Source organism: Rhipicephalus microplus, chromosome 5, assembly GCF_043290135.1.
Source record: "Rhipicephalus microplus isolate Deutch F79 chromosome 5, USDA_Rmic, whole genome shotgun sequence".
NCBI classification, from domain to species: Eukaryota; Metazoa; Arthropoda; class Arachnida; order Ixodida; family Ixodidae; genus Rhipicephalus; species Rhipicephalus microplus.
The window spans coordinates 57938724-57965170 of NC_134704.1; the positions used below are offsets into that span (position 1 = coordinate 57938724).

Genomic DNA, 26447 nt, shown 5'->3' on the forward strand with positions numbered 1-26447 from the left:
CGTGGTGCTGTTGTATGTTGAGATTACAATTAGTAATTCGGTAGTATCGATATTTTAATAACACTATGATGTGTTTTGTTAAAAGCATTCTGTATTAACCTAGCTTTTTTGCATTGCCCTAAAAGTGGATATCTGCCTCTTGTAGCCTCCACTACGTGCGAGGAGGACTTGCTATTTTCGTAATCATGACAAGCAAAGCGCCCAGGCTTAGTGGATTGCGAGCTAGAGTTAAAAACAAATAGTCCAACGCTTTAAGTTCGACAAGGATAAGACATTTTTTTATTGAAAACAAGCACGACACACACTATTTGGCGAACACTTAAAGGCAAACAACTAGCGAAGGTGAGCAGCACTGAAGCAACAAAGCAATGCACTTAGGAACTTGAGTCTTTGCACAAAAGGGGGCCATATCACGGGAGACCATTGAGAAGTGAGTGACAATGGCGACAAAGCACCAGTACCAACAATAAGAAAAACTATGAACACTAAATGAGAGTTGAAGCCACAAGCAACAATCATTAGTTTTTGTTACATAACCTAATAATGCTTAATGATGCCATGGCCCCCATAACCATGGTGCCCGTAGCCTCCATAGCCTCCTCCGTAGCCGCCGAAACCGCCGAAGCCACCGAAGCCAGTTCCGGGAATAGCAGCACCGAAGACGTGGGCCGCCTTGGTCGCTCCGGCTCCGATGCCGGCTCCGGCTCCGTAGTAACCTCCAGCTCCATAACCAGCGCCTCCAAGATACGCTCCACCTGCGTACGCTCCAGCTCCATAGGCACCACCGTAGCCTCCATAGCCACCATCATAATGTCCAGAAGGAACGTGAAGAATAGGCGCATTGATGCCAGCAGAGGCGGGGGATGATGGAGCGGTGCCTGGCTCGTTGGTGGACACGGCTGCACGGAATCCAGCGCCATCAGCGACGTACTTGACGGTACGCCAGCGGCCGTCAGCGCCACGCAGGCTGTACGAGCCCTTCTTGTTGCCCACGCCGTCACCGGACTCCCAGCGAGAAGTGCCGCCTGTGGCGTGGTTCTCGTTGTAGCCGAAGCTGTAGGCGCCGGAGATCTGTTGCGAGGGTGGGTGAATAGAAAGCAGAAAAAAGGGGTCTGTTAGGAGCCATGAGAGATTCTCAACTGTCTCTCTGGTATGTTCTCCCGTTGTGTAATCCCACTGACCTTATTTGTGTTCTTTGCTAACCTTTTACCTGTATTATTAGAGAAATTTGTAATGGCATAATAAGTGCATTAACACATACTAAAATATACAAGACTAGAAGCTTAGATATTAGTTTACTCAGGTGTACATACTTTCCCATTGATCTGTTTTAAAGACATTCGTAATGTCAGAATTTGGAGCTGCAATACGAAACTTCAAGTTGTTCAAGCCCTGCGCGAAGCTCTATTTGTCGATATTCAAGCTGAAATATCGTGAAGCGTGAACGGCGCGTGAGTGCGGAACGATGCTCACATCCTGAGAACGGTGCTGGGTAGAAGTTCCTCCATGGCCACCACCGATGAAACCGGCGTGAGCCGCGGCGCAGGCAACGGCGAGAACAACGAGGACCTGAAGGAAATGGCAGGATTGTTAGGTTCGTTGCACTGTGGTATACAGACAGAGTCTGACATTAGGCTAAGCGTTTCTTACGAACTGTTACGTGAGAGACTTCGTAAAGAGGATTTTTTTACTACTTTCTTAAATAGGCTTTTCTTACAGTCTATAATTTGAATTGACAAATCTCCAGCAACCTTCATGAGCTACATGGAACCTAGATTTTTACACCCCCGGGAAGTTGAAATATCTCTGGTGAAGGACAGACATGGTGTAGCGGCTAGTATACGCCTACCGGGACTCAGTGATGCATGTAGTTGTCAAATCTTCGTTAAACTTTTTAAGTATAACGTAGCATTCAACTACCGACATCTAAAAGCAATAGGCACCCATAATGTTTCAGAAATATTTCTGAATTGAGCTGTGTTGGTCCTCCTTGGATTCGAATACCACAGAGCATCCATGATTTCCTCATGAGGTTAACGCCATCACCATGATTATACCTTCACAAACAATTAAGGCGGCTAGATACTAACTCTAGGCTAAGAGCCTATTACACAGATGAACATTCAATGTGCAACATGCCTGCAGATAACACTATTATCGTTGAGCAGTGGGTCTTTTCGGGCCAGAGGTCACAATATCCAAGGACTGAGCTTAAGTCTGACTTGGCCAGTGAGCCATTTCAGAAGCCGCCGGTGTACCCGGCAGCCCGCCCCTGCACGATATTCTCACCTTCATAGCTGGTGGGTCGGTGTCGTGTGTTACCGTACTCCACAGGATCTCTTCGACTCAACTCCTGAGATGGCTGAGCGAGTTCTGATGTCTCTGTCCGGCCAGCGGCCACTCTTATATACTGGTGGTCCCTGGTGGTGAACGCGCAATGCCTCACAAGCAGAGATCCGGGCGAGCTGTCAAGGGCTGCGATGGGAGCCGGACCGTACCACGTGACACGATCTGCAGTGCGAGCGGCTTGCATGCAATAACTACAACAACACTTCTGCGACCTCCCCACCCCTCCCCCCAAGCTCTAAGCAAGCCAGTCTCTGAACGCAACGCTGACACACCGGTTCACTTTCTTTGTAAGCGCGTCCAGTCTCAGAAGTTGCGGAGGAAAGAAGTGATTCCGACGCGCTGTTACGAGCTTGCACGAGCTGCTTGCGATCCAGTTCGCGGGGCCAAGAGCAGCAAATGACAGAGAATAGGACCCCGGCGTATCTGTCTGTGCGTGTCTCTGGGCTTACCAAGCCATACGGCTGATGACAGAGGCGGCAGCGGCGGAATTTCGCTGCCGTGCTGGGCTTCCTTTGTGTTCCGCGAGCGGGGAGACCACCCTCCCATTCTCCAATTACCCATCAATACCTTGCCTTCGAAGCGCGAGAAGCAAAAGGTCCCATTTGACATCGCCTCCCTTGAGATGTTTATAATGCTTCTCTTTGGCTTACTTATATTATACCTTGAAAACTTAACATGTTGCTATTTGCCCACCATTTTGGCCTAGGGGCTAAAGCTCGCTGAACAGAAGGTCACGGTATCAAATTCTTGCCGCAGCGGCCGCATTTCTCCTGAGGGTCAAAAAGCTTGTGGCCTTTGTGTTTAAATTAGGGTGCACGCTAAGGAACACCAAGGTGTCTAAATTTCCTGGCCGTCCACTACGGCGTCTTTCATAATCATGCGGTGGTTTCGGGACATCAAACCAGAACAATTGCCACTAACCTGTTGCTTATTTACACGTACTAGTAGTTATGAAGCTCTATTGTTCACACACGGGCATACATTTTGAGACATGATAAACTAAGGCCTAATTTTATTCAAAGCGCGCTAGAATAAGCTGGGAGAAAGACCACATGATATTGGGCCTCTTCGGTTCAATGCGTTGGCACAGCTTTGACTAAGAAGCACATGCTTAACATGAGCCAAAAGCTATTTAAGATTTTTTTCACCCACTCTCTGGAACTAACGCCTCCGTTTTTTTCTTTTTCACGGCTGACTTAGAGTAGATAGTTGTCGATTAAGCTTAGTGTATTATTATCTGGCACTTTCGCGCTAGAAAAGTGCCTGCCATATTTTTGTACTAATTTGCGAGGCGGGGCACGGTGTGCTATACATAAACTTGCGTTGGGGGCTTTGGCTCATCAATTAAGATATCATTCATACATAAACCGTAGTAGCAGTTACATTGAATGAAAGTGACGCTTCGTCAAGAACTGCTTCAGACCTAGAATCCTCCAATTCGCATCGGTTTATCATTTTATTACAGTAAAGTAGAAACTCAAATAAGTGACGGATTGTGAATGTTATTGTTTAAAAGCGGTGCTTTGTTGGCTATCTGGGCTTTATACTCGTCCAAGTCACACTGCCCATTGATTCGCTTAGCACACGCTTCTCAGATTTCCTTTTTTTTGTGGTTAGAAGTTACGAGTCATATCTCGTTGACGTTTCTAGTTTTCTTTCAGTCTGCTGAGCAAACATTGCAAAGGGGTTGTAATGATTCAGTCATTGTATACATTACCAAATGTAAGCAAGATTGCCTGAAGCAGCGCCTACTTTATTTATTTCAATGCCAGTGCAAACGCACGCTTCTCAACGGGAGACGGCACTCCAGTTTAAGTGAGGGAGTGGTCCTGATGTGGTGCGATATGAAAGGTCACGATAGAGTTGTTAGCTAAGGGGGCGTGCGAATCGAGGAACCTAAAGGTTCCTCGATTCGCACACCCCCTCCGCACCTTAGTGGAGGCAGCGCCCCCTTGCAGCGGAGGGGGCGCGCGCGTCGAGGAACGTTAGGTCGCGCTGCTCGCGTCACACGTGCTTTCGAGCACTTTCTCCCGGAGATGTGAGAGACTTGTTTCCCACTCCAATATCATACGTCCGTCAGATGTGTTCCTTCAGGCTCCTTCTTCGTCGTTTGAAGACATGTCGCCGCTGCCTCGCAGTGCTCTCTAAATTGGCGCTTCCATTTGCGTTGCAGTAACGCTTCCTCATTACTAGCTCGTTTAACGCCACGAACTGCGACACGTGATCTCAAAATACCGTATCTTTTACAGAGCCAGCGTAGCAGCCAATATTCTGAACACGAGGAATGCAAGACGTCACCCGCTGATCCATGAGCAATTGAACAATATTTACTTCAACTTCAAATTCATATGATTCCTTTCGTGAGGCCCTACATGATGGGCTCGCTTCCCCATGACCACAAATCACTCATGAAAGCTAGGCGATGGGCGAGAGCAGGAAAGGGTAGAGGAGAAGGTGGTGAACGGCTGGATCGGGCCCATTTGGCTCGCATTGATAAAATAGAAGAGTCACTGCCTGAATTAAGCCCTTTCAAAAGAGAAATATTGCCATGAGCAATGACTTTTGGTTTGTGCCGAAGAGAAGTGAGGCTCATGTGTTTACTTCCCGGCTTCTCACAGCGCCCGTCTTTATAAATGTTGAAAGCGAAGTGCTTGTTTTCGTCTGTCTTTTTGTAACCGCACAAGCTATTTGATTTTATAGAGTGAAAACTTTGTTCTTTACCTCCTAGAGCTGTGTTATCAGTCTAAAAGCACGCTTGAAAACCGTAGCAATCGGCTTGTCACCGTCGACACCCACATGCACACGCCCCTCAGTTGGATGTTTTTTGCCGCCTAATTCTTGGCCATTTTCAATCTTTTGGACTTGGTCGCTGCAATAAAGCTCATTCGGAGAAAGGACCTCGCGTCGTTCTTGGTTGCGCGACATCTGGTGGAGGTGCGAGGTATAGAACCCTAAAGCCGCTGAAACTCGTCAGGCAAGTCAAACTCGCGTCCGCTGCCGACAGCAAGATCTTTTTGCGGAGTGGTGGGCTGCTTCGGCAGACGCTGAACAAAGAAGACACAGTTATGCACATGAACAACGCTGCCACCATGACCAACGCCACCAATCCTCCTGTATTTCTGCCACAACCCAAAGAGGCACCATCGTTTCATGGGTCACCCTCTGAAGCTTCCGAGGACAGGCTAGAACAAGTCGAACTGGTTAAATGACATGATCATTAACCACTGGGACGACGAGGAGACACTGAGACACGTTTTTTTCTACAAGGTAGATTCAGCTCAGACATGGTTTGAGAACCACGAGAGCTTCTTGGAGTCCTGGAAGGGATTGTGAACGCACTTCCTAACAATCATTACCACGCTTATGCGGAAAGATTGAGTGTAGGTATTGCTGCAAACGCATACACAGCACCCAAACGAAGGTGTTGTGTTGCCCAATCAGTTTGCCCACGCAACTTGCCAGTGCTATTTGTCGGTATGAAGTCAGCTCTAAAGGTGATTTTCAAGGTTTGAAAATTGGATCCAAACAACTTGTTTTCCATTCTCTGGGAAGAGCTCCAGCTGGCCAAGACTCATTAATCTCGTCCAGTAAGGCACTACGTGCGCGATCACCTAGATCGCACAATAGGCGGTATGATATACCATCTGACCCGGGCGACGACGATCGATTACGAAAAGCAAGAGCTGCGTCCAGCTCTTCCATCGAAAAAGGCAGGCCCATGCACAGATCAAGGGAGTGTGGTGTGGTAGCACCAGTAAGAACCCCTGTGCAATGTGATGGGTCTGCAATCTTCCTACAAAAATCTTCCGCTATCTTGATGTCCTTTCTACGCCATAAAAGTGTCCAGGCCTTAAACGGGAAACGTTCGGGAAATGTGCGTAGGCCTCGCACCTTTCGCTATATTTGAGACAGTGGTTTGCGAGGGCCTAGAGAATTGCAAAACTTCGCCCACCGTTAGAACTCCACTTTATCCATACGGCGCTGAATATTCTTTTGCATGCGCCTTGCTACGCGTACATCTTCAATGGACTTTTTGCGCCGATATCTTCACTCTGCACGCCAACGAATCGCGCGAAGTTGCTCTTACTCTACGTCCATTTCCGAGGGCCTTGAAGGGCAGCACGTCGGCGTGCAAATTGCGCTCTGCGCTGCTTCTTTGATCGCTTTCTCAATGCCAGAGGTCAAGTCTTTTGCACATGCGTCTTCTATGGTGGTTGTGAATGCAGACAAATCAATCCTCCGCGTGGTTTTCGGCAGTTGACCACTGGCGAAGCCTTTGATGTAGAGATAACTGAGAATGTGGACGCTACAATGCGTCTTGATGTCTGAAAACCACTTGACGCTTGTGGCGACGCGACGGGACACAAATGTCAAGTCCAAGCAGCTGCTGTACGTGGACTCTCGTAGAAATCCTATTTCAAAGTATCGCACATACGTCTATGGCAGGCTGTTGAAGGTGGTAACGGACCTCCATGCGCTGTGTCGTGTAGCAAACATGAAAGATTCGTCTGGACGGTTGGGACAATGAAACACGCATCTGCAGGAATACGACGTCACGATCGTCTACAAGTCCAGCAGAAAACACTGGGACGCCGACAGCCCATTACGTGCTCCAGTTAATCCACCGCCAATGAACCCCGACGACGACACTGCGTTTTTCAGCACCGTCGCAGAAACCGACCTAGCCGCTCAGCAGCATGCCAACTCTCACTTGCGCGCCATGATCGCCCACTTAGAAATACGCGAAGGCACCGTGCCAAGGGCATTTAAGCGCCAATTCACTACATTCTGCCTGAAAAATTCTGACTGCTGCTCGTGAAGAACTTTGATCCTTCAGTGCGCACATAATACCTTTTCCTTACACCCGCTGGCCTCAGAGAATAAATCTTGCAAATGTGCCACGACGAACCAGCATCACTTCTCATCGGCACGGCCGGCCCACACACTCCGATAGATGAAGTCAAATTACTGCTGGGCCCGTCTGGCATACGACGTCACCCACTATGTGAGAAGATGCCGTGACTGCCAGCAACGGAAAATGCCTCCGACCAGACCCACCAGCCTGCTGCAACCAATCGCCGTGCCATCGAGGCTCTTCCAACAGCTTGGCATGAACCTTCTTTGTTCATTCCCCATGTCAAGAGCCGAACAGGTGGACTGTCGTAGCCATAGACTACTTCACGCTCAACGCAGAGACCGCTGTGCTGCCCAGAGGGACTGCAGAAGTCACAAATTTTTGTCCACCAATTGGCCCCAGACATGACGCCCCTGAAGTCCTGATCACAGAACGCGGATAGGCGTTCACTGCAGAGCCTATACAAGGAGTCTTTCGCTACAGCATCACGAATCACCGGAAGACCATGGCGTACCACCCCTAGACGAACAAACTCGCCGAACGTCTGAACAATATAACCATCGCGAATATGCTGTCTATGTACGTCGACGTTGCACATAAGACGTGGGACGCAGTACTTCCTTATGTAACTTTCGCGTGCAACACCGCTATCCAATAAACAACGAAGATGACTTTATTTGAGTTTGTCTACGAACTACAGCCCACAGCGATGCTTGACGCGACACGTAGAAAGCGATGACCTTAGCACCGACGTTCAGGAGTACCTGCAACTTGCGGAGGAGGCGCAGCAGCTCACTCATTGGTACGATAAAACCACCACTTACTGCATGCCGAGTGCTACCACTTGCAACGCTGCCTATCAATCAGAAGATTTTGTGCGGCTTAGGACTCCGATTCTATCTCTCGGACTGATCGAGAAGCTCCTGCAACGGCGCTTCAGATTATACAGAGTTCAACGACGCTTTGACCAGATGCTAGTATCCGGTATGTTTCCCAGTGTAGGGTAGCCTACCATATATTAGCATCTGGTTAACCTCCCTGCCTTCCATTCTTCTCGTTTCTCTCTCTCTGGTCAACTTCTCTAAGAGGTTGTCCCCAACGATGACACAGGCACATCACGACGACGCAAGCTACCCGACATTGTTCACGTGGTTCACCTCAAGGTCCACCATGCCGGATGATGAACTCTATTGCATGGACTACCATTTTATTTTAGCATCGGGTCGATTTCTTCTAGGAGAAGGTACAATACCACGGGATTGCATTTTTTTCTTTTTTATGTGTTAACTCTCGGCGTCTGACAGCGCCTGTCTTCATCGACGTTGAAAGCAGAGTGTCTGTTTTCATCTCTGTTTTCATAGCCTTGCAAGCTATGCGATTTGTAGGGAGAGCTATTCGCCCTTTCAGCTCTTGCGCTGTGCTATCGGCCTAAAAGCATCCTGCAAAACTGGAGCAATAGGCTTTTCCCCGTCGACGCCAACACACACACGACGCTCAGTCGAATGTTTCTCAGAGCTTAATTTTTGGCCATTTTCAGTTCTCTGGAGAGGAAAACTTCACTCCAATGAACCTCTTTCAAAGAAAATACGTTGTGTCGTTATTTCTTATGCACCAATATGACAATCCGGAACTGCCACTTTCTTGAAAGCATTTATTTTTTCCTTGTGTAAAATATCATGTTGTCTCTTCATGCCCTAGAATTCGGCGTCGCCCCGCCGCGTTGGTCTAGTGGCTAAAGTACTCGGCTGCTGACCCGCAGGTCGCGGGATTGAATCCCGGCTGCGTCGGCTGCATTTTTGCTGCAGGCGAAAATGCTGTAGGCCCGTGTGCTAAGACTTTAGCGCACGTAATTTAACCCCAGATGGTCGAAATTTCCGGAGCCCTCCACCACGGCGTCTCTCATAATCATGTGGTGGTTTTGGGACGTTAAGCCCCATATATCCATCATATATCAGATATTGGCGCAAAAGGATAAGAAAAAGCTGTAATGTCATTTACACCGGTGGGGGAAAGAAAGGGCAAGATTACCACTGCGGCGCCCGCCGCAATCGTCAAGACTTACTCGCTGCCTTGAAGAGGGATTGTCTATGGGCTCTGCATATTTCAAAGCCTGTCGCTATCACTATCAGGATTCTTCGTTATGTCATTATCAAGGCTTCTTCGTTAACCAGGTGAAGCTATTTAAGGTTCAAGCATCTGTGCCTCAAGAAGATTTTTCGGACGTAAGCACTGCGTTGAGCTGTTGTATGTTGAGAGCACAAGTACTACTTCGGTAGTATCGCTATTCTAATACCACAATGATATGTTTTTTAAAGCAATCTGTAATAACTCAGCATTTTAAATTTCCCTAAATGTGGAGATCTGCTTCGTGTAGCCTCCACTACACGCGATGTGCGTCTTGCTATTTTCGTAATCATGGCAGGGGAAGCTCCCAGGCTGAGTAAATAGATCGCTAGAGTTTTTATAGAGTTCAACACTTCAAGTCGACATGGACAAGACATTTTTTATTGAAAACAAGCACGACACACACTATTATACAAACACATGAAGGAAAACAATGAACGAAGTTGAGCAGCACTGAACCACCAAGGCAGTACGCTTAGGAACTCGTGAGTCTTTGCACGAAAGGTGGCCATAGAATATAACATAGACTATCGAAGAGTGAGTGACAATCACGACGAAGCACTGGTGCCAAGAATAAGAGAAACAATAAACATTCACTAAAGGAGTGTTTAGGCAACAATGAACTAGCATTCATCTTTGTTACATAACTTAATAATGCTTAACGATGCCATGACCACCATAGCCATGGTGTCCGTAACCTCCATAGCCTCCTCCGTAGCCGCCGTAACCTCCGAAACCGCCAAACCCACCGAAGCCACCGAAGCCAGTTCCGGGAATAGCAGCACCGAAGACGTGGGCCGCTTTGGTCGCTCCGGCTCCGATGCCGGCTCCAGCTCCGTAGTAACCTCCAGCTCCGTAGTAACCTCCAGCTCCATAACCAGTGCCTCCAAGATACACTCCAGCTCCATAGGCACCACCGTAGCCTCCGTAGCCACCATCATAGTGTCCGGCAGGAACGTGAAGAATAGGCGCATTGATGCCAGCAGAGGCAGGAGAGGATGGAGCGGTGCCTGGCTCGTTGGTGGACACGGCTGCGCGGAATCCAGCGCCATCAGCGACGTACTTGACGGTACGCCAGCGGCCGTCAGCACCACGCAGGCTGTACGAGCCCTTCTTGTTGCCCACGCCGTCACCGGACTCCCAGCGAGAAGTGCCGCCTGTGGCGTGGTTCTCGTTGTAGCCGAAGCTGTAGGCGCCGGAGATCTGTTGCGAGGGTGGGTGAATAGAAAGCAGAAAAAAGGGGAATGTTAAGAGGCATGAGAAGTTCTCAACTGTCCCTCTGCTATATTCTCCCGTTGTGCAGTCCCGGTAACCTTATTTGTGTTCTTTTTTTAACCCCTTAACTGTATTATTAGAGAAACTGATAATAGTATTATAAGTACATTCACACAGACTAAAATAAGCAGGTCTAGAGACTTAGACCTCAGATTTCACCGGTGTAAACGATTTCCAATTGCTCCGCTTAAAGATGTTCATAAAGTCCGGCTTCGGAGCCCGAATACGAAACTTATATATTATATACCCTGCGTGGTGCCCTGTTTCTTGATAGTCAAGCTGAAATGTGAACAACCGAAGCATAAACGAGGCGTAAGTGCGGTACGATGCTCACATCTTGAGAACGGTGCTGGGTAGAAGTTCCTCCGTGGCCACCACCGATGAAACCGGCGTGAGCGGCGGCACAGGCAACGGCGAGAACGATGAGAACCTGAAGAAAACGGCAAGACGGTTAGGTTTCGTTCACTGTTGTATACTGGTAGGTTCTTTCAATAAGTAAAGCATTTTTTAACACCTCTTGTTTAAGATACTGCGTGGAAAGACTTTTTCGTTAATGCTTTCTAAATTTGGCTCTTCGAATAATCTATATTCTGAATCAACACGTCTCTAGCACCCTTAATGAGCTACATAGAACCTAGATGCCTACACCTCTGGGAAGTTCAAATATTTCTGGCAAATTAAAGGCACAATGTAGTTATATAGTTGTTAGTACGACTACCGGTACAAAGGGCCACATGAAGTTATCAAATATTCGTTAAAATCTTTTATTATATTGTAGCATTCACATACCAACATCGAGAGGCAATAAGCGCGAACAACTTTTCAGACATGTTTCTAAATTTAGCGATATAGGTTTTCATGGGATACAAACAGAGCTGGGGGCTCCGTCATTTTCTCATGAGGCGTCGTCGCCATGCTTATACCTTCATCATCAATTAAGGTTGCTATATGCTAAATATAGGCTAAGAGTGTATTGCACAGATTAACTTTCAATGTGCAACATGCTTGCAGATAACACTATTATCGTTCAGCAGTGGGTCTTTTCGGGCCAGAGGTCACAATATCCAAGGACTCCGCTTAAGTCCGGCTTTGTCAGTGAACCATTTCAGAAGCCGCCGGTGTACCGGCAGCCCGCCCCTGCACAATATTCTCACCTTCATAGCTGGTGGGTCGGTGGCGTGTGTGCCCGTACTCCACAGGATCTCTTCGACTCAACTACTGAGATGGCTGAGCGACTTCTGATGTCTCTGTCCGGCCTGCGGCCACTCTTATATACTGGTGGTCCCGGTTGGTGAACGCGCACTGCCCACAAGCAGAGATCCGGGCGAGCTGTCAAGGGCTGCGATGGGAGCCGGACCGTACCACGTGACACGATCTGCAGTGCGAGCGGCTTGCATGCAATAACTACAACACTTCTGCGACCTCCCCTCCCCCCCCCCCCCAAGCTCTACGCAACCCAGTCTCTGAACGCAACGCTGACACACCGGTTCACTTTCTATGTAAGCGCGCCCAGTCTCAGACGTTGCGGAGGAAAGAAGTGATTCCGACGCGCTGTTACGAGCTTGCACGCGCAGCGTGCGATCCAGTTCGCGGGGCCAAGAGCAGCAAATGACAGAGAAAAGGACCCCGGCGTGTCTGACTGTGCGTGTCTCTGGGCCTAGCAAGCCGTACGGCTGATAACAGAGGCAGCAGCGGCGGAATTTCGCTGCCGTGCTGGGCTTCCTTTGTGTTCCGCGAGTGGGGAGACCACCCTCCCATTCTCCAATTACCCATCAATATTTTACCTTCGAAGCGCGTGAAGCAAAAGGTCCCATTTGACATCGCCTCCCTTGAGATGTTTATAATGCTTCTCTTTGGCTTACTTATATTATACCTTGAAAACTTAACAAGTTGCTATTTGCCCGCCATTTCGCCATTTTGGCCTAGGGGCTAAAGCTCGCTGAACAGAAGGTCGCGGTATCAAATTCTTGCCGCTGCGGCCGCATTTCTCCTGAGGGTGAAAAGGCTTGAGGCCCTTTCGTTTAAATTAGGGTGCAAGTTTAAAAACACCAGGTTGTCAAAATTTTCTGGCCGTCCACTACGGCGTCTTTCATAATCATGTGGTGGTTTTGGGACATCAAACCAGAACAATTGCCACTAACATGTTGCTTATTTACACGTACTAGTAGTTATGAAGCTCTATTGTTCACACACGGGCATACATTATGAGACATGATAAACTAAGGCCTAATTTTATTCAAAGTGCGCAAGAATAAGCTGGGAGAAAGACCACATGATATTCGGCCTCTTTGGTTCATTGCGTTGGCACAGTTTTGACTAAGAAGCACATGCTTAACATGAGCAAAATGCTAGTTAGGGTTTTTTCACCCACTTTCTGAAACTAACGTCTCCGTTTTTTTTTTTTTTTTCACGGCTGACTCAGAGTAGATAGTTGTAGATTAAGCTTAGTGTATTATTATCTGGCACTCTCGCGCTGGAAAAGTGCCTGCTATATTTTTGTGCTTATGTGCGAGGCGGGGCACGCTGTGCTATACATAAACTTGCGTTGGGGGCCTTTGCTCATCAATTAAGATATCATTCATACATAAACTGTAGTATTAGCTACATTGAATGAAGGTGACGTTATGTCAAGAGCTGCTTCAGACCTAAAGTCGTCCAATTCGCTTTGGTTTATCATTTGATTAAAGTAAAGAAAAAACTCAAATAAGTGATGAATTGTGAATGCTCTTGCTTAAAAACGGGGCTTTATTGGCTATCTGGGCTTTATGCTCGTCTAAGTCACACTGCACATGTATTCGCCCAGCACACGCTTCTCAAACCGGACGTGCGTCTCCCTGCCTTTCATTTCTTCCCTTCCTCCTCTTCCTCCTTCCTTTCTCAAATTTACTTTTTTATGGTTTAAAGTTATGAGTCATATCTCGTTGACGTTTCTAGTTTTCTTTCAGTCTACTGAGCAAACATTGCAAGGGGGTTGTAATGATCCGGTCATTGTATACATTACTAAATGTAAGCAAGATTGCCTGAAGCAATATTTATTTCAATGCCAGTGCAAACGCGTGCTTCTCAAAGGGAGACGTCACTCCGCTTTCAATGAAGGAGTGGTCGTGATGCGGCGCTATATGAAGGGTCACGCTAATGTTCCTAGCAGAGGGGGCGCGTGCATCAAGGAACCTTTAGGAACCTTAACAGAGGTGGCGCTCCCTTGCTACGGAGGGAACGCGCGCATCAAGGAACCTTAGGTCTCACTGCTCGCGTCACACGTGCTTTCGAGCACTTTCTCCCGGAGATGTGACAGACGTGCTTCCCACTCCTATGTCATACGTCTGTCAGATGTGTTCCTTCGGGCTCCTTCTTTGTGGCTGGAAGCTATGTCACCGCTAGAGTTACTGTATATGCTACCTTTAAGTAGCTACCTAAAGGTAGCGTATAAAGTATTTCTAGTCGCCACTGCCTCGCAGCGCCCTCTAAGTTGGAGCATCCATTTGCGTTTCAGTGACGGTTCCCGATTGGTGGCCCGCATAGCACCGCGAATGGCGACACGTGATCTCAAAACATCATCATCATCTTCATCATCATCATCAGCCTGACTACGTCCACTGCAGGACAAAGGCCTCTCCCATGTTCCGCTAGTTAACCTGGTCCTGTGCTTGCTGCTGCCAATTTATACCCGCAAACTTCTTAATCTCATCTGCCCACCTAACCTTCTGTCTCCCCCTAATCCGCTTTCCTTCTCTGGGAATCCAGTTAGTTACCCTTAATGACCAGCGGTTATCCTGTCTACGCGCTACATGCCCGGCCCATGTACATTTCCTCTTCATTATTTCAACTATGATATCCTTAACCCCCGTTTGTCCCCTAATCCACTCTGCTCTCTTCTTGTCTCTTAAGGTTACACCTACCATTTTTCTTTCCATTGCTCGCTGCGTCGTCCTCAATTTAAGCTGAACCCTCTTTGTAAGTCTCCAGGTTTCTGCTCAGCTAAGTACCGGCAAGATACAGCTGTTATATACCTTCCTCTTGAGGTATAGTGGCAATCTACCTGTCATAATTTGAGAGTGCTTGCCGAATGTGCTCCACCGCATTCTTATTCTTCTAGTTACTTCAATCTCGTGGTTAGGCTCTGCGGTTATTACCTGCCCTAAGTAGACATAGTCTTTTACAACTTCAAGTGCACTATTACCTATCTCGAAGCGCTGCTCCTTTCCGAGGTTGTTGTACATTACTTTCGTTTTCTGCAGATCAATTTTCAGACCCACCTTTCTGCTCTCCTTGTCTAACTCCGTAATCATGAGTTGCAATTCGTCCCCTGAGTTACTCAGCAATGCAATGTCATCGGCGAAGCGCAGGTTACTAAGGTATTCTCCATTAACTCTTATCCCTAACTGTTCCCGTTCTAGGCTTCTGAAAACCTCCTGTAAGCACGCGGTAAATAGAATTGGGGAGATTGTGTCCCCCTGCCTTACACCCTTCTTGATTGGTATTCTGTTGCTTTCTTTATGAAGCACTATGGTAGCAGTAGATCCCCTGTAGATTTCTTCCAGAATGTTAATATATACTTCATCTACGCCCTGATTCCGCAGTGTCTGCATGACGACTGATAATTCTACTGAATCAAACGCCTTCTCGTAATCTATGAAGGCTATGTATAGTGGTTGGTTATACTCTGAGCATTTCTCTATTACCTGATTGATAGTACGAATGTGGTCAATTGTTGAGTAGCCTGTTCGAAACCCTGCTTGTTCCTTTGGTTGATTGATCTCAAAACACCGTATCTTTTACAGAGCCAGCGTAGCAGCCAGCATTCTGAACACAAGAAATTCAAGACGCCACCCCACTGATATATACGCAATTGACCAGTTATTTGCCTCATATTCTTATGATTTCTGTCGAGAGGCCCCACATGATGAGCTCTCTCCCCCATGACCACAAAGCACTTATGAAGGCTAGGCGATGGGTGAGGACAGGGAAGGGCTAGAGGAGAAGGTGATGAACGGCTAGATCAGGCGCATTTGACTCGAATTGATAAAATAGAAGAGGCACTGCCTGAAGTAGACCCTTTCAAAAGAAAAATATCGCCACGACCAATGCTTTTCGCTTTGTGCTTTCATGTGTTGACTTTCCGGCGTCTGACAGCGCCCGCAATGTTGAAAGCGAAGAGCTTGTCCTCATGTGCATTTTTGTAGCCGCGCAAGATATCTAATTTTATAGAGTGAAAACTTCGTCCTTTAACCTCTAGAGCTGTGTTATCATTCTAAAAGCACGCCGCAAACCCGGAGCAATCGCCTTGTCCCCGTCAACGCTTACACGCACACGCCGCTCAGTCGAATGATTTTCGCCCCTTAGTTCTTGGCCATTTTCAGTCTTTCGGAGATCACTAATTGGAAAAAAAGGACCTTGCGTAGTTCTTGGTTGCTTGACATCTGGTGGAGGTGCGGGGCTTAGAACCCTAAACCTGCTGAAACTCGTCAGGCAAGTCCAGCTCGTGTCAGTCGCCGACAGCGAGAGCTTCTTGCAGAGTTTAGGGCTGCTTCTAGAGATGCTGAAGAAAGAAGACACAGTCATTACCATAAACAACGATGCCACAGTGACCAACTCCGCCAATCTTCCTGTATTTCTGCTGCAACTAAAAGAGCCACCACCATAAAATGGGTCGCCCTCTGAGGCTTCCGAGGACTGGCTAGAACAAGTCGAACTGGGTAGGGGACAGACTCTTTAGCCACTGGGACTATGAGGAGATGCCGAGACACGTTTTTTTCTACAAGGTGAATTCAGCTACGACGTGGTTTGAGAATGACGAGAGCTCCTTGGAGTCCCGGCAGGGATTTGAAACGCACTTTCTAACAATCTCCACTATGGTTATGCGGAAAGATCGTGTCTAGGTGTTGGTGCAAACGTATACACAACACCCCAACGAAGGTGTTGTGTTCGTCGAAACGATCACGGGGCTCTTCTGGTGAGCTGACCTTGATATGGCCGTAGAAAAGAAGTTCTGCCTCCTAATGCGTAGCGTAAAGAGAGAATAATTTGCGGGGCTTGTTCGCAATCCGCCAAAAGGTATTGCCAAATTTGTGGTGGAGGCCAGCAGTATTGAGAAGGCCGTGGAAATGTGGGAAAATCTGTACAGCCATCCCTGCGTTGACACGGCCAGCATGAACTTCGTTGATGGGGCGCATATTCCAACGAATACTCTACGCGAAACCATCAGCGTAGTAGAAAATAAGGAGCCGAGAAAACTACTCCCAACGATGCCGAAACCTCAGGCAACTTCCCTAAGCGACATGATTCGCAAGGAGGTCCAAGAAGCAGTGGGGACTACTACGCAGTTGGAACACTCCCGTGAGCCACAGACGATGGCCCACGCCATGGCTATCTGACCTCCTCACCCGCCCCTACATCGCCGCCAGCAACCTTCATAGCATTGTTCTTCGTAGCCTGCCCCACACCTTGTGTCCCTACACCTGAAGCCAAGGAAGATCAATGGCTTGCGAACCCCCGACCATCGGCCACTATGCTACCACTGTGGAGAAGCACGTCACATCTGCCGTTGCCGTCCCTATAGACAACTCGGCCTGCGAGGCTTCTTTGTCGGTGCACCGTGCCCATTGCCAGGCCAACAACCCAGCGAGATCGACGAGTACTTATCTTACACCAGCCGTAGATCACAGCACTTCAGCCGTTCGCCATCTCCACTATCATAAGGATCAATGGGCGTCGTGGCGAGGCTAGTTCAAAGGAGCAGCTTCGGAGGTGAAGTTGCATTGCGGCGAAACAACGAAAGCCCCCCAGCACCGTACCGCTGCAGTAAGAGCAAGTCTCGCCTCGCGCCGAAGCCCGACGTCCCGCTCGAACGGCACCCTAATTCCAGGTTAGGTTAGGTTAGGTTAGGTTAGGTTAGGTTAGGTTAGGTTAGGTTAGGTTAGGTTAGCTTAGGTTAGGTAGCCGTACGGCATCGTGCCTACCCGACGTAGCCAAACCCACAGTCAAACCACGACCACGATGCGTCGACCCTGACCACAAAACTCCCGATGAACCCGAAACTCAAAAACGACGACCTCTGATGTGCAGCTATCCATCGACGGAAAGATGTAGCTGAACTAATTGACACGGAAGCCGGCTACTATGTAATGAGTGGATCATTCGCGTCGAACCTGAAAAAACTTACGCTGACTTGAGATGGGAGATGGTCCACAAATACACACAACAGGAGTCCACCTCGTCACGCCTAGTGGAACCTGTACGTCGCTCATTATCATAAACGGCACCATGTACCCTGCTGTGTTTGTCATACTGCCCAATCGCTCCCGCAACGTGATCCTGAATAAGGGCTTTTTGACCGAGAACAGTGCCATTATCGATTTGCAGTCTAAGCCGTCTATGTTTTCCGCTGAACACGCCGTAACGCCGAATCCAAGCGCCAAACAACGTTGTCCTCTAAGGGTCGCTGATGACCACGCCACCCTGCTTCCCGCAGCAAGTTTGATGATCACCGTATGTTCCGAGGCTGCCGCTCCGGGCAACAACGTTATCGTTGGGGACAACCCCAGCTTGCTTCTACACCGCGGTGTCTCCGCCACTTGAAGCATTGGGTGCTTAAAACAAGGAACCTCTCACATTATCATCGCAAACTTCACTGAGGAATTTCAGCGTAAAAACATGGGTTCTTCTGTTGCAATCCTTGAGGAAATTCAGGATAAAAACGGCGTCGTTGCTTTCTTTTACTTTCAGCGTGAGTCATGGGACGCCTTCATACCTGCTGACTTTTTTTACGGGAATCCGACGCTACCGAAAGAAAATGAGGAAAGGCGCAGCTACTGCTAGTGTTTCTCGTCAACATCGAAGCTACGTCAGAGGCCCCTTGTGAGGCACTGGATAATCCCTGCAGGTGGCGCCAGTTCAACACGATGGTCGCCTTAACACGTGTCTGCACGACCGCTGAGCGACTCGAGCACAAGTTGAAGGCAGGGTCAACGAGGACATCATCCAACCGTCGAAAAGTTCCTGGGCACATTGGGGTTTTGCGTTGAATATCGACGACCGAACGGAATCACAATAAAAGACGTATACCCACTCCCACAAATCGACGACGCTCCGAACACATTCACCATGCCAAGTACTTCTCTTCGACGGACCTGACAACCGGGTACTGGCAAATTGAAGTAAAAAGAAATTACTATGAGACAGGACTATGAGGACTATGAGTAAAAAGAAACGGACTATGACAAGACTGTGTTTATAACGCAGGACAGACTTTACGAGTTGAATGTAATGTCGTTTGGAGTGTGCACAGTGCCAGCAGCGTTTCAGAGTGTGGGGGATACCGTATACACTGACTGGCCTAAAATGGCACGCCTGCTTCGTTTATCTTTAACATGTCGTCGTATTTTTCCGAAATTTTGACGAACACCTCGAGAGTTTACAGTCCGTGCTCAAAGCAGCCGGTATGTCCGGGTTAACGCTGAAACCAGAAAAGTGGGCACCACTTCGCTTACGAGAACTAAATTCCGCCGAGGGAGTCCTGCCTGACCACACTATAACTACAGAGATCGCCAACTTTCGGAGACCAAAGTACAAGAAGAGGGTCATCAAGAAGAGGGAAACTATCATGCTGCCTCTTCATGCACGAGAATTTGGCGTCGCCCTGCCGCGGTGGTCTAGTGGCTAAAGTGCTCGGCTGCTGACCCGCAGGTCGCGGAATCAAATCCCGGCTGTGGCAGCTGCATTTTCGACGGAGGTGGAAATGCTGTAGGCCCGTGTGCTCAGATTTGGGCGCACGTTAAAACCCCTGGTGGTCGATATTTCCGGAGCTCTCCACTACGGCGTCTGTCAAAACCATATGGTGGTTAGGGGAAGTTAAACCCTATATGTCAATCATATATCAGAATTTGGCGTAAAGAAATAAGAAAAAGTTTGTAATGGTATTTGCGCCATTTGGGGAGAAAGGGGGCGAGATTATCACTGCGGTGCCCTTAGCAAACATCAAGCGCTTCTAGCTGCCTTGAACAGAGATTGTCTATGTGCTCTCCAGATTTAAAAGCCTGTCACTATAGCTATCAGGCCCCTTTGTTATGTGATTAGGAAGCCCTCCCTTAACCGGGGAAGATTTTCAAGGTTCAATGTTCTGTGCCTCAAGAAACATTTACGGACCTAAGCACTGGGCTGTGCTGTTGTATGTTGAGAGCACAACTAGTACTTCGGTAGTATCGCTCTTCTAATAACACAATGATGTGTTTTATTAAAAGCACTCTGTACTAACTGAGCTTTTCACATTTCCCTAATTGTGGAGATCTGCTTCGTGTAGGCTCCACTACGTGCGATGAGCGTCTTGCTATATTGGTAATCATGACAGGGGAAGCACTCAGGCTGAGTGAATGCCCCACTAGAGTTATTAAAAAGTCCAACACTTCAAGTCCAAATGGACAAGACATTTTTTATTGAAAACAAGCACGACACACACTATTCGGCAAACACATGAAGGGAAACAATGAACGAAGTTGAGCAGCACTGAACCACGAAGGGAATACGTTTAGGAACTCGTGAGTCTTTGCACAAAAGGGGGACATAGAATATAAGAGGGACAATCAAGGAGTGAGAGACAATCGCGACGAAGCACTGGTGCCAACAATAAGAAGAACAAATAACACTAACTATAGGAGTGTTGAAGCCAAAATAAACTAGCATTCATATTTGTTACATAACCTAATAATGCTTAACGATGCCATGACCCCCGTAACCATGGTGTCCGTAACCTCCATAGCCTCCTCCGTAGCCACCGTAGCCTCCGTAACCACCGAAGCCACCGAAGCCACCGAAGCCAGTTCCGGGAATAGCAGCACCGAAGACATGGGCCGCCTTGGTCGCACCAGCTCCGATGCCGGCTCCAGCTCCGTAGTAACCTCCAGCTCCATAACCAGCGCCTCCAAGATACGCTCCACCTCCATACACTCCAGCTCCATAGGCACCACCATAGCCTCCGTAGCCACCATCATAGTGTCCGGCAGGAACGTGAAGAATAGGCGCATTGATGCCAGCAGAGGCGGGGGAGGATGGAGCAGTGCCTGGCTCGTTGGTGGACACGGCTGCGCGGAATCCAGCGCCATCAGCGACGTACTTGACGGTACGCCAGCGGCCGTCAGCACCACGCAGGCTGTACGAGCCCTTCTTGTTGCCCACGCCGTCACCGGACTCCCAGCGAGAAGTGCCGCCTGTGGCGTGGTTCTCGTTGTAGCCGAAGCTGTAGGCGCCGGAGATCTGTTGCGAGGGTGGGTGAATAGAAAGCAGAAAAAAGGGGAATGTTAAGAGGCATGAGAAGTTCTCAACTGTCCCTCTGGTATACTCTCCCTTTGTGCAGTTCCGCTAACCTTATTTGTGTTCTTTTTAAACCCCTTAACTGTATTATTAGTGAAACTGATAATAGTATTATAAGTACATTCACACAGACTAAATAAGCAAGTCTAGAGACTTAGACCTCAGATTTCACCGGTGTACATGATTTCCAATTGCTACGTTTAAAGATGTTCATAAAGTCCAGCTTCGGAGCCCGAATACGAAACTTATATATTATATACCCTGCGTGGTGCCTTGTTTGTTGATAGTCAAGCTGAAATATGAACAACCGAAGCATAAACGAGGCGTAAGTGCGGTGCGATGCTCACATCTTGAGAACGGTGCTGGGTGGAAGTTCCTCCATGGCCACCACCGATGAAACCGGCGTGAGCGGCGGCACAGGCAACGGCGAGAACGATGAGAACCTGAAGAAAACGGCAAGACAGTTAGGTTTCGTTCACTGCGGTATACTGGTAGGTTCTTTTAATAAGTAAAGCATTTTTTATCACCTCTTGTTCAAGATACTGCGTGGAAAGGCTTTTTCGTTACTGCTTTCTAAATTTGGCTCTTCGAATAATCTATATTCTGAATCAACACATCTCTAGCACCCTTAATGAGCTACATAAAATCTAGATGCCTACACCTCTGGGAAGTTCAAATATCTCTGGCAAATTAAAGGCACAATGTAGTTGTTTAGTTGTTAGTACGACTACCTGTACTAAGGGCCACATGAAGTTATCAAATATTCGTTAAAATCTTTTATTATATTGTAGGCTTCACATACCAACATCGAGAGGCAATAAGCGCAAACAACTTTTCAGACATGTTTCTAAATTTAGCGATATAGGTTTTCATGGGATACAAACAGAGCTGGGGGCTCCGTCATTTTCTCATGAGGCGTCGTCGCCATGCTTATACCTTCATCATCAATTAAGGTTGCTATATGCTAAATATAGGCTAAGATTGTATTGCACAGATTAACTTTCAATGTGCAACATGCTTGCAAATAACACTATTATCGTTCAGCAGTGGGTCGTTTCGGGCCAGAGGTCACAATATCCAAGGACTGAGCTTAAGTCCGAGTTGCCCAGTGAACCATTTCAGAAGCCGCTGGTGTAGCCGGCAGCCCGCCCCTGCACGATATTCTCACCTTCATAGCTGGTGGGTCAGTGGCGTGTGTGCCCGTACTCCACAGGATCTCTTCGCCTCAACTCCTGAGATGGCTGAGCGAGTTCTGATGTCTCTGTCCGACCAGCGGCCACCCTTATATACTGGTGGTCCCGGTTGGTGAACGCGCAATGCCTCACAAGCAGAGATCCGGGCAAGCTGTCAAGGGCTGCGATGGGAGCCGGGCCATACCACGTGACAGGGTCCGCAGTGCAAGTGGTTTGCATGCAACAACTACACTAACACTTCTGCGACCCCCCCCCCTCTCCAGCTCTAAGCAACCCAATCCGCCAACGCAACGCTGACACACCGGTTCACTTTCTTTGTACGCGAGTCCAGTCAAGGGTGTTGCGGAGGAAAGGAGTGATTCCGACACGCTGTTACGAGCTTGCACGAGCTGCGTGCGATCCAGTTCACGGGGCCAAGAGCAGCAGATGATGGAAAATAGGACCCCGGCGTGTCTCTCTGTGCGTGTATCTGGGTCTAGCAAGCCGCACGGCTGATGACGGAGGCGGCAGTGGTGGAATTTCACTGCCGTGCCGGGTTTCTTTTGTGTTCCCTGAGCAGAGAGACCACCCCCACCAATTCTCCAATTACCCATCAATACCTTGCCTTCGAAGCGCGTGAAGAAACAGGTCACATTTGACATCGCTTTACTTTGGATGCTTTTAATGCTTCTTTTGGATTACTTATTACTAAAGCCTAAAATATTGATAACATGTTGGTTGTTACGCACCATGGTCGTCGAGTGACTAAGGCAGTCGGCTGCTAAACAGCAGCAGGTCTCGGTATTCAATTCCAGCCGCGGCGGCTAAATTTTTCTTGAAGGCGAAATGCTTGGAGTCCTCGCGCTTAGATTAGGGTGCACGTGAAGGCATCTCATGTGGTGCAAATTTCCGGGCTCTCATCTATCGCGTCCTTTATAATCACGCGGTGGTTCAGGGACGGTAAACCATAACAATTATAAATACATGCTGCTTAAATACGAGTATATTTATGAAGCTTTATTGTTCACAGGGGTTTCCATTAAAGTGGCATTACAGGCTAATGTCTAAGTTTATTCTAAGTTCGGAACATTAAGCTGCGATAAAGACCAAATCATAAACGGCCTCTTTGGTTCATTGCATTGGCACAGAATCGGTCAGCAAGCATGTGCTCAACATTAGCAAAATCCTGTTTAAGATTTCTTTGCCCAACCTAATGAACTAGGTTCGCCGTTTTTTTTAAAGGCTGACTCAGAGTATACAGTTATTGAATAAGCTTATATAGTGTATTATTTTCTGACACTTCTACACCACAAAAGTGCCTGCCATATTTTTGAGCACATGTGCGAGGTGTGGCATGGGGTTCTATACATAAACATGCGTTGGGGGCCTTGGCTCATCAATTGAAATATCATTCACACATAAACTGTAGTATTTACTACACTGAATGAAGGCGACGCTACGTGAAGAACTGCTTCAGACCTACAATTCTCCAATTCGCTTTAGTTTATCAATTGATTACAATGATCAAGACACTGAATTGAGTTGTAGATTGCGAATAATACTACCTAACAGCGGTGCTTTGATGGATTTTTGGGCTTAATACTCGCTAAAGTCACCGTGCGCATTTTTTTCGTCCACCGCACGTTTCGCATACTAGCTTTTTTTTGTTGTTGCTGTTTGTAGTTATGTGATATATCTAGTTTACAATTATTTTATTTATTTATTATTTATTTATTACTCTCAGGGCCAAATGACATAACAGAGGGGGCGGTTTATTTACAAAAAATATGTAAATCGATAAAAAGCAGTGAATATGATTAGATCGTACAAATAAATATCTTATAAACACAATGTCTTCTAATACACTATATATTACACATGTTAACTTGTACAACACACAAGCTAATTATTCAATGTTAGCTATATCAACAAAAAGACCTCATTACCCAATGTTAGCTAATGGGTCAAGAAACGAGCTGTTATCGCTAATGGCAACAAAGTCCTTGTGAAGGTGGTTCCACTCTTTCGACGTACGAGGAAAAAATGAATTGAAGAAAGTTTTTGTTGCTTGAAGGAATGCCTACTTTGTGATGGTGGTCAATGCGGCGGCATATGTGCTGTGGGCGAAGAATTAGTTGGTCATGCAAGAGGAGACAACGGTATATCTTGTGAAATAACGGTGAACGGGAGACTTTTCTGTGGAATGATGAAGAAGTGAGCGCAAGGGAAGTCTTTATGAATGATTGAAATGTGTCTTGATCCTGTCATTATTAACCAATATAAAACGAATGTATTTATTTTCTAAACAAGTTCTACAGCAGTCATCAGAATATTATAGGTGGGGTATCATACGGCTGTAGCCCTGTCGTGGTGGTCTAGTGGCTAAGGTACTCGGTTGCTGATCCACAAATCGCGGGATCGAATCCCGGCGGCGGCAGCTGCGTTTTAGATGCAGGCGAAAATGCTGTAGGCCCGTTTGCTCAGGTTTGGGCGCACGTTAAAAACCCCAGATGTTCGAAATTTCCGGAGCTCTCCACTACAGCGTCTCTCATAATCATGTAGTGGTTTTGGGACATAAAACGTTACATATAAAGTAAAATACTACAGCCGTACAGATATGCTACAAATACTACAGTCGTACATAATATGCTACAGTTATATACAGATAAAATCTGTATGGCTGCACCATAGCCTAGTTTAGAACGTATTAGTGTTTCATAAAGCTGAAGTTTGAAGCCATATTTAGTGTTATAAAATTTATGTCGTAAGTAGCCAAGCACGTGGTTAGCGTCGTTAATAATGTATTCAATATGAGACGACCAGTTCAGATTAGTTATTATGTGGACTCCAAGATACTTTTCACAGTTAACAAAATCCAGAGGAATGATAAGATAATAAAGAGGTGAGGTAGGGAGAGTTCTTGATACACGAATGAGTTTTCCCTTTTTAATGTTTATTTCCATCAACCATTTTTCACACCAGTTAGATATAGCGTTAAGGTCAGAATGCAATATGGTAATGTCATTGTCACTTGTAGTTTCTCGAAAAATGACACAGTCGTTAGCAAACAGATGAATGGTAAATAATGCAACTGACGACGGGTCATTACTGTAAAGAGAAACAGTAGGCGGCCTTAGACAGACCCTTGCGGAACGCCGGAATGAACATCGCGGAAACAAGAATTATGACCCTTTGCAGTACCGAATTGTGATCTGTTAGTGTGAAATAATTGAATCGTCAATAGTAGGTTACCGTCAAGATTTAGTTGGTGTAGTTTGTGAAATGGCAACCTGCGGCAATTCTTGTCAAAAGGTTTTGAAAAATCTGGAAAAATACAGTCAGCATGAGATGATTTATCAAGAATCTGATTTAAGTGATGAGTGCATGATATTAACTCTGTTTCACTGGAAGATCTTTTATGGAAGTCAACTTGTTTATAAAAAAACTCGCTATGTTTGTAAATAATATATGCTCGAGCATCTTACAACAAATACTATTTGAAAAAATGGGACGATAATTGTTCGAAGAGTGTTTACTACCACATTTATGGAGGGGAACAACTTCCCCGATTTTTCATTGACTAGAAATAGTAGAAGTAACCCGTGGCTGTTAGAAAATCTTAATATATTGAAGCTGTAAGCTCTAGTAATTATTAAAATTTTAGTGTTAATAACATGATAACCAGGAGCTGAGTCATTCTTAAGGGATTCATTGAGGCGCACAATTCCAAGTGTTTCAATAATGACTGATAACATAGGTGAATAATTGTGTAAAACCGCGCTAGCTAAATCAATAAGCTACCTACGGAGAAGTTTTTGATAAAAGAATCGCTAAGAACACCAGCGTAATGGACTTCAATAATTTTGTTACCGGATGAGTCAATCAAGAAAATATGGCTGTCAGATAGGGGTCTAATGACTCGCCAGAATTTTTTCACCTTTGTTTGTAACATGTATAGCAAAACATCAGTAAGAAAGTTGTTTTTAGCGGATGTCAGTGAATATATATAGATAGATTATGCAGATTTATTGGCAGTCCCACGTGATCGGTTAGTAAGTAAACACCCTGCTACACGATAAAAAGGTTTTTTGTTTGTTTGACAAGCGTTTGTTGTGAGCGTTGTGCCATGGCGCACGTGCGTTATATGATGGTATGGCAAAGAGTATACTTATTGGTAGTCGCGAATCTTCAGCTTCAACTATATTCCAGTTCGTCTGCACTGAAAGGGTATAAAGACTGCTTCAAAATGTGTCTCGAGAAGTTTCTAGTTAACTGTTAATCATGTCAACGTTTGCTTTTTGATAGTCCCGCATCGTTTTATGTTTTTTATCGGCATTAGGACTAGATGCATTAGATGAAAATGATAA

The 26447-nt window shown here is 46.9% G+C and overlaps 2 protein-coding genes across 4 annotated transcripts; both read right to left on the reverse strand.

Annotated features, from left to right (window-relative positions):
• Nucleotides 1–256: 256 nt before the first annotated feature.
• On the reverse strand, nucleotides 257–11875 carry LOC119173445 (uncharacterized). 3 transcript variants are annotated; one of them, XM_075895525.1, is made up of 3 exons: nucleotides 11758–11835; nucleotides 1474–1569; nucleotides 257–1071 (listed from the first exon to the last, which is right to left on the reverse strand). In XM_075895525.1, the coding sequence occupies exons 1-3, from the start codon at nucleotides 11761–11763 to the stop codon at nucleotides 538–540; spliced, it is 636 nt and encodes a 211-aa protein (XP_075751640.1). In that variant the 5' UTR covers nucleotides 11764–11835; the 3' UTR covers nucleotides 257–537. The 3 variants fall into 3 exon arrangements, with proteins under 3 accessions (XP_075751640.1, XP_037280161.2, XP_037280536.2); XM_037424264.2 differs by lacking the exon at nucleotides 11758–11835 and adding an exon at nucleotides 2290–2387; XM_037424639.2 differs by lacking the exons at nucleotides 257–1071; nucleotides 1474–1569 and adding exons at nucleotides 9688–10531; nucleotides 10938–11033 and having other exon boundaries at nucleotides 11758–11875.
• An 8135-nt stretch (nucleotides 11876–20010) lies between these two features.
• On the reverse strand, nucleotides 20011–22211 carry LOC119173856 (uncharacterized). The gene is made up of 3 exons (XM_037424637.2): nucleotides 22077–22211; nucleotides 21256–21351; nucleotides 20011–20851 (listed from the first exon to the last, which is right to left on the reverse strand). Exons 1-3 carry the CDS (start codon nucleotides 22080–22082, stop codon nucleotides 20300–20302), a joined length of 654 nt encoding a protein of 217 aa, XP_037280534.1. The 5' UTR covers nucleotides 22083–22211; the 3' UTR covers nucleotides 20011–20299.
• Between the last annotated feature and the right edge of the window lie 4236 nt (nucleotides 22212–26447).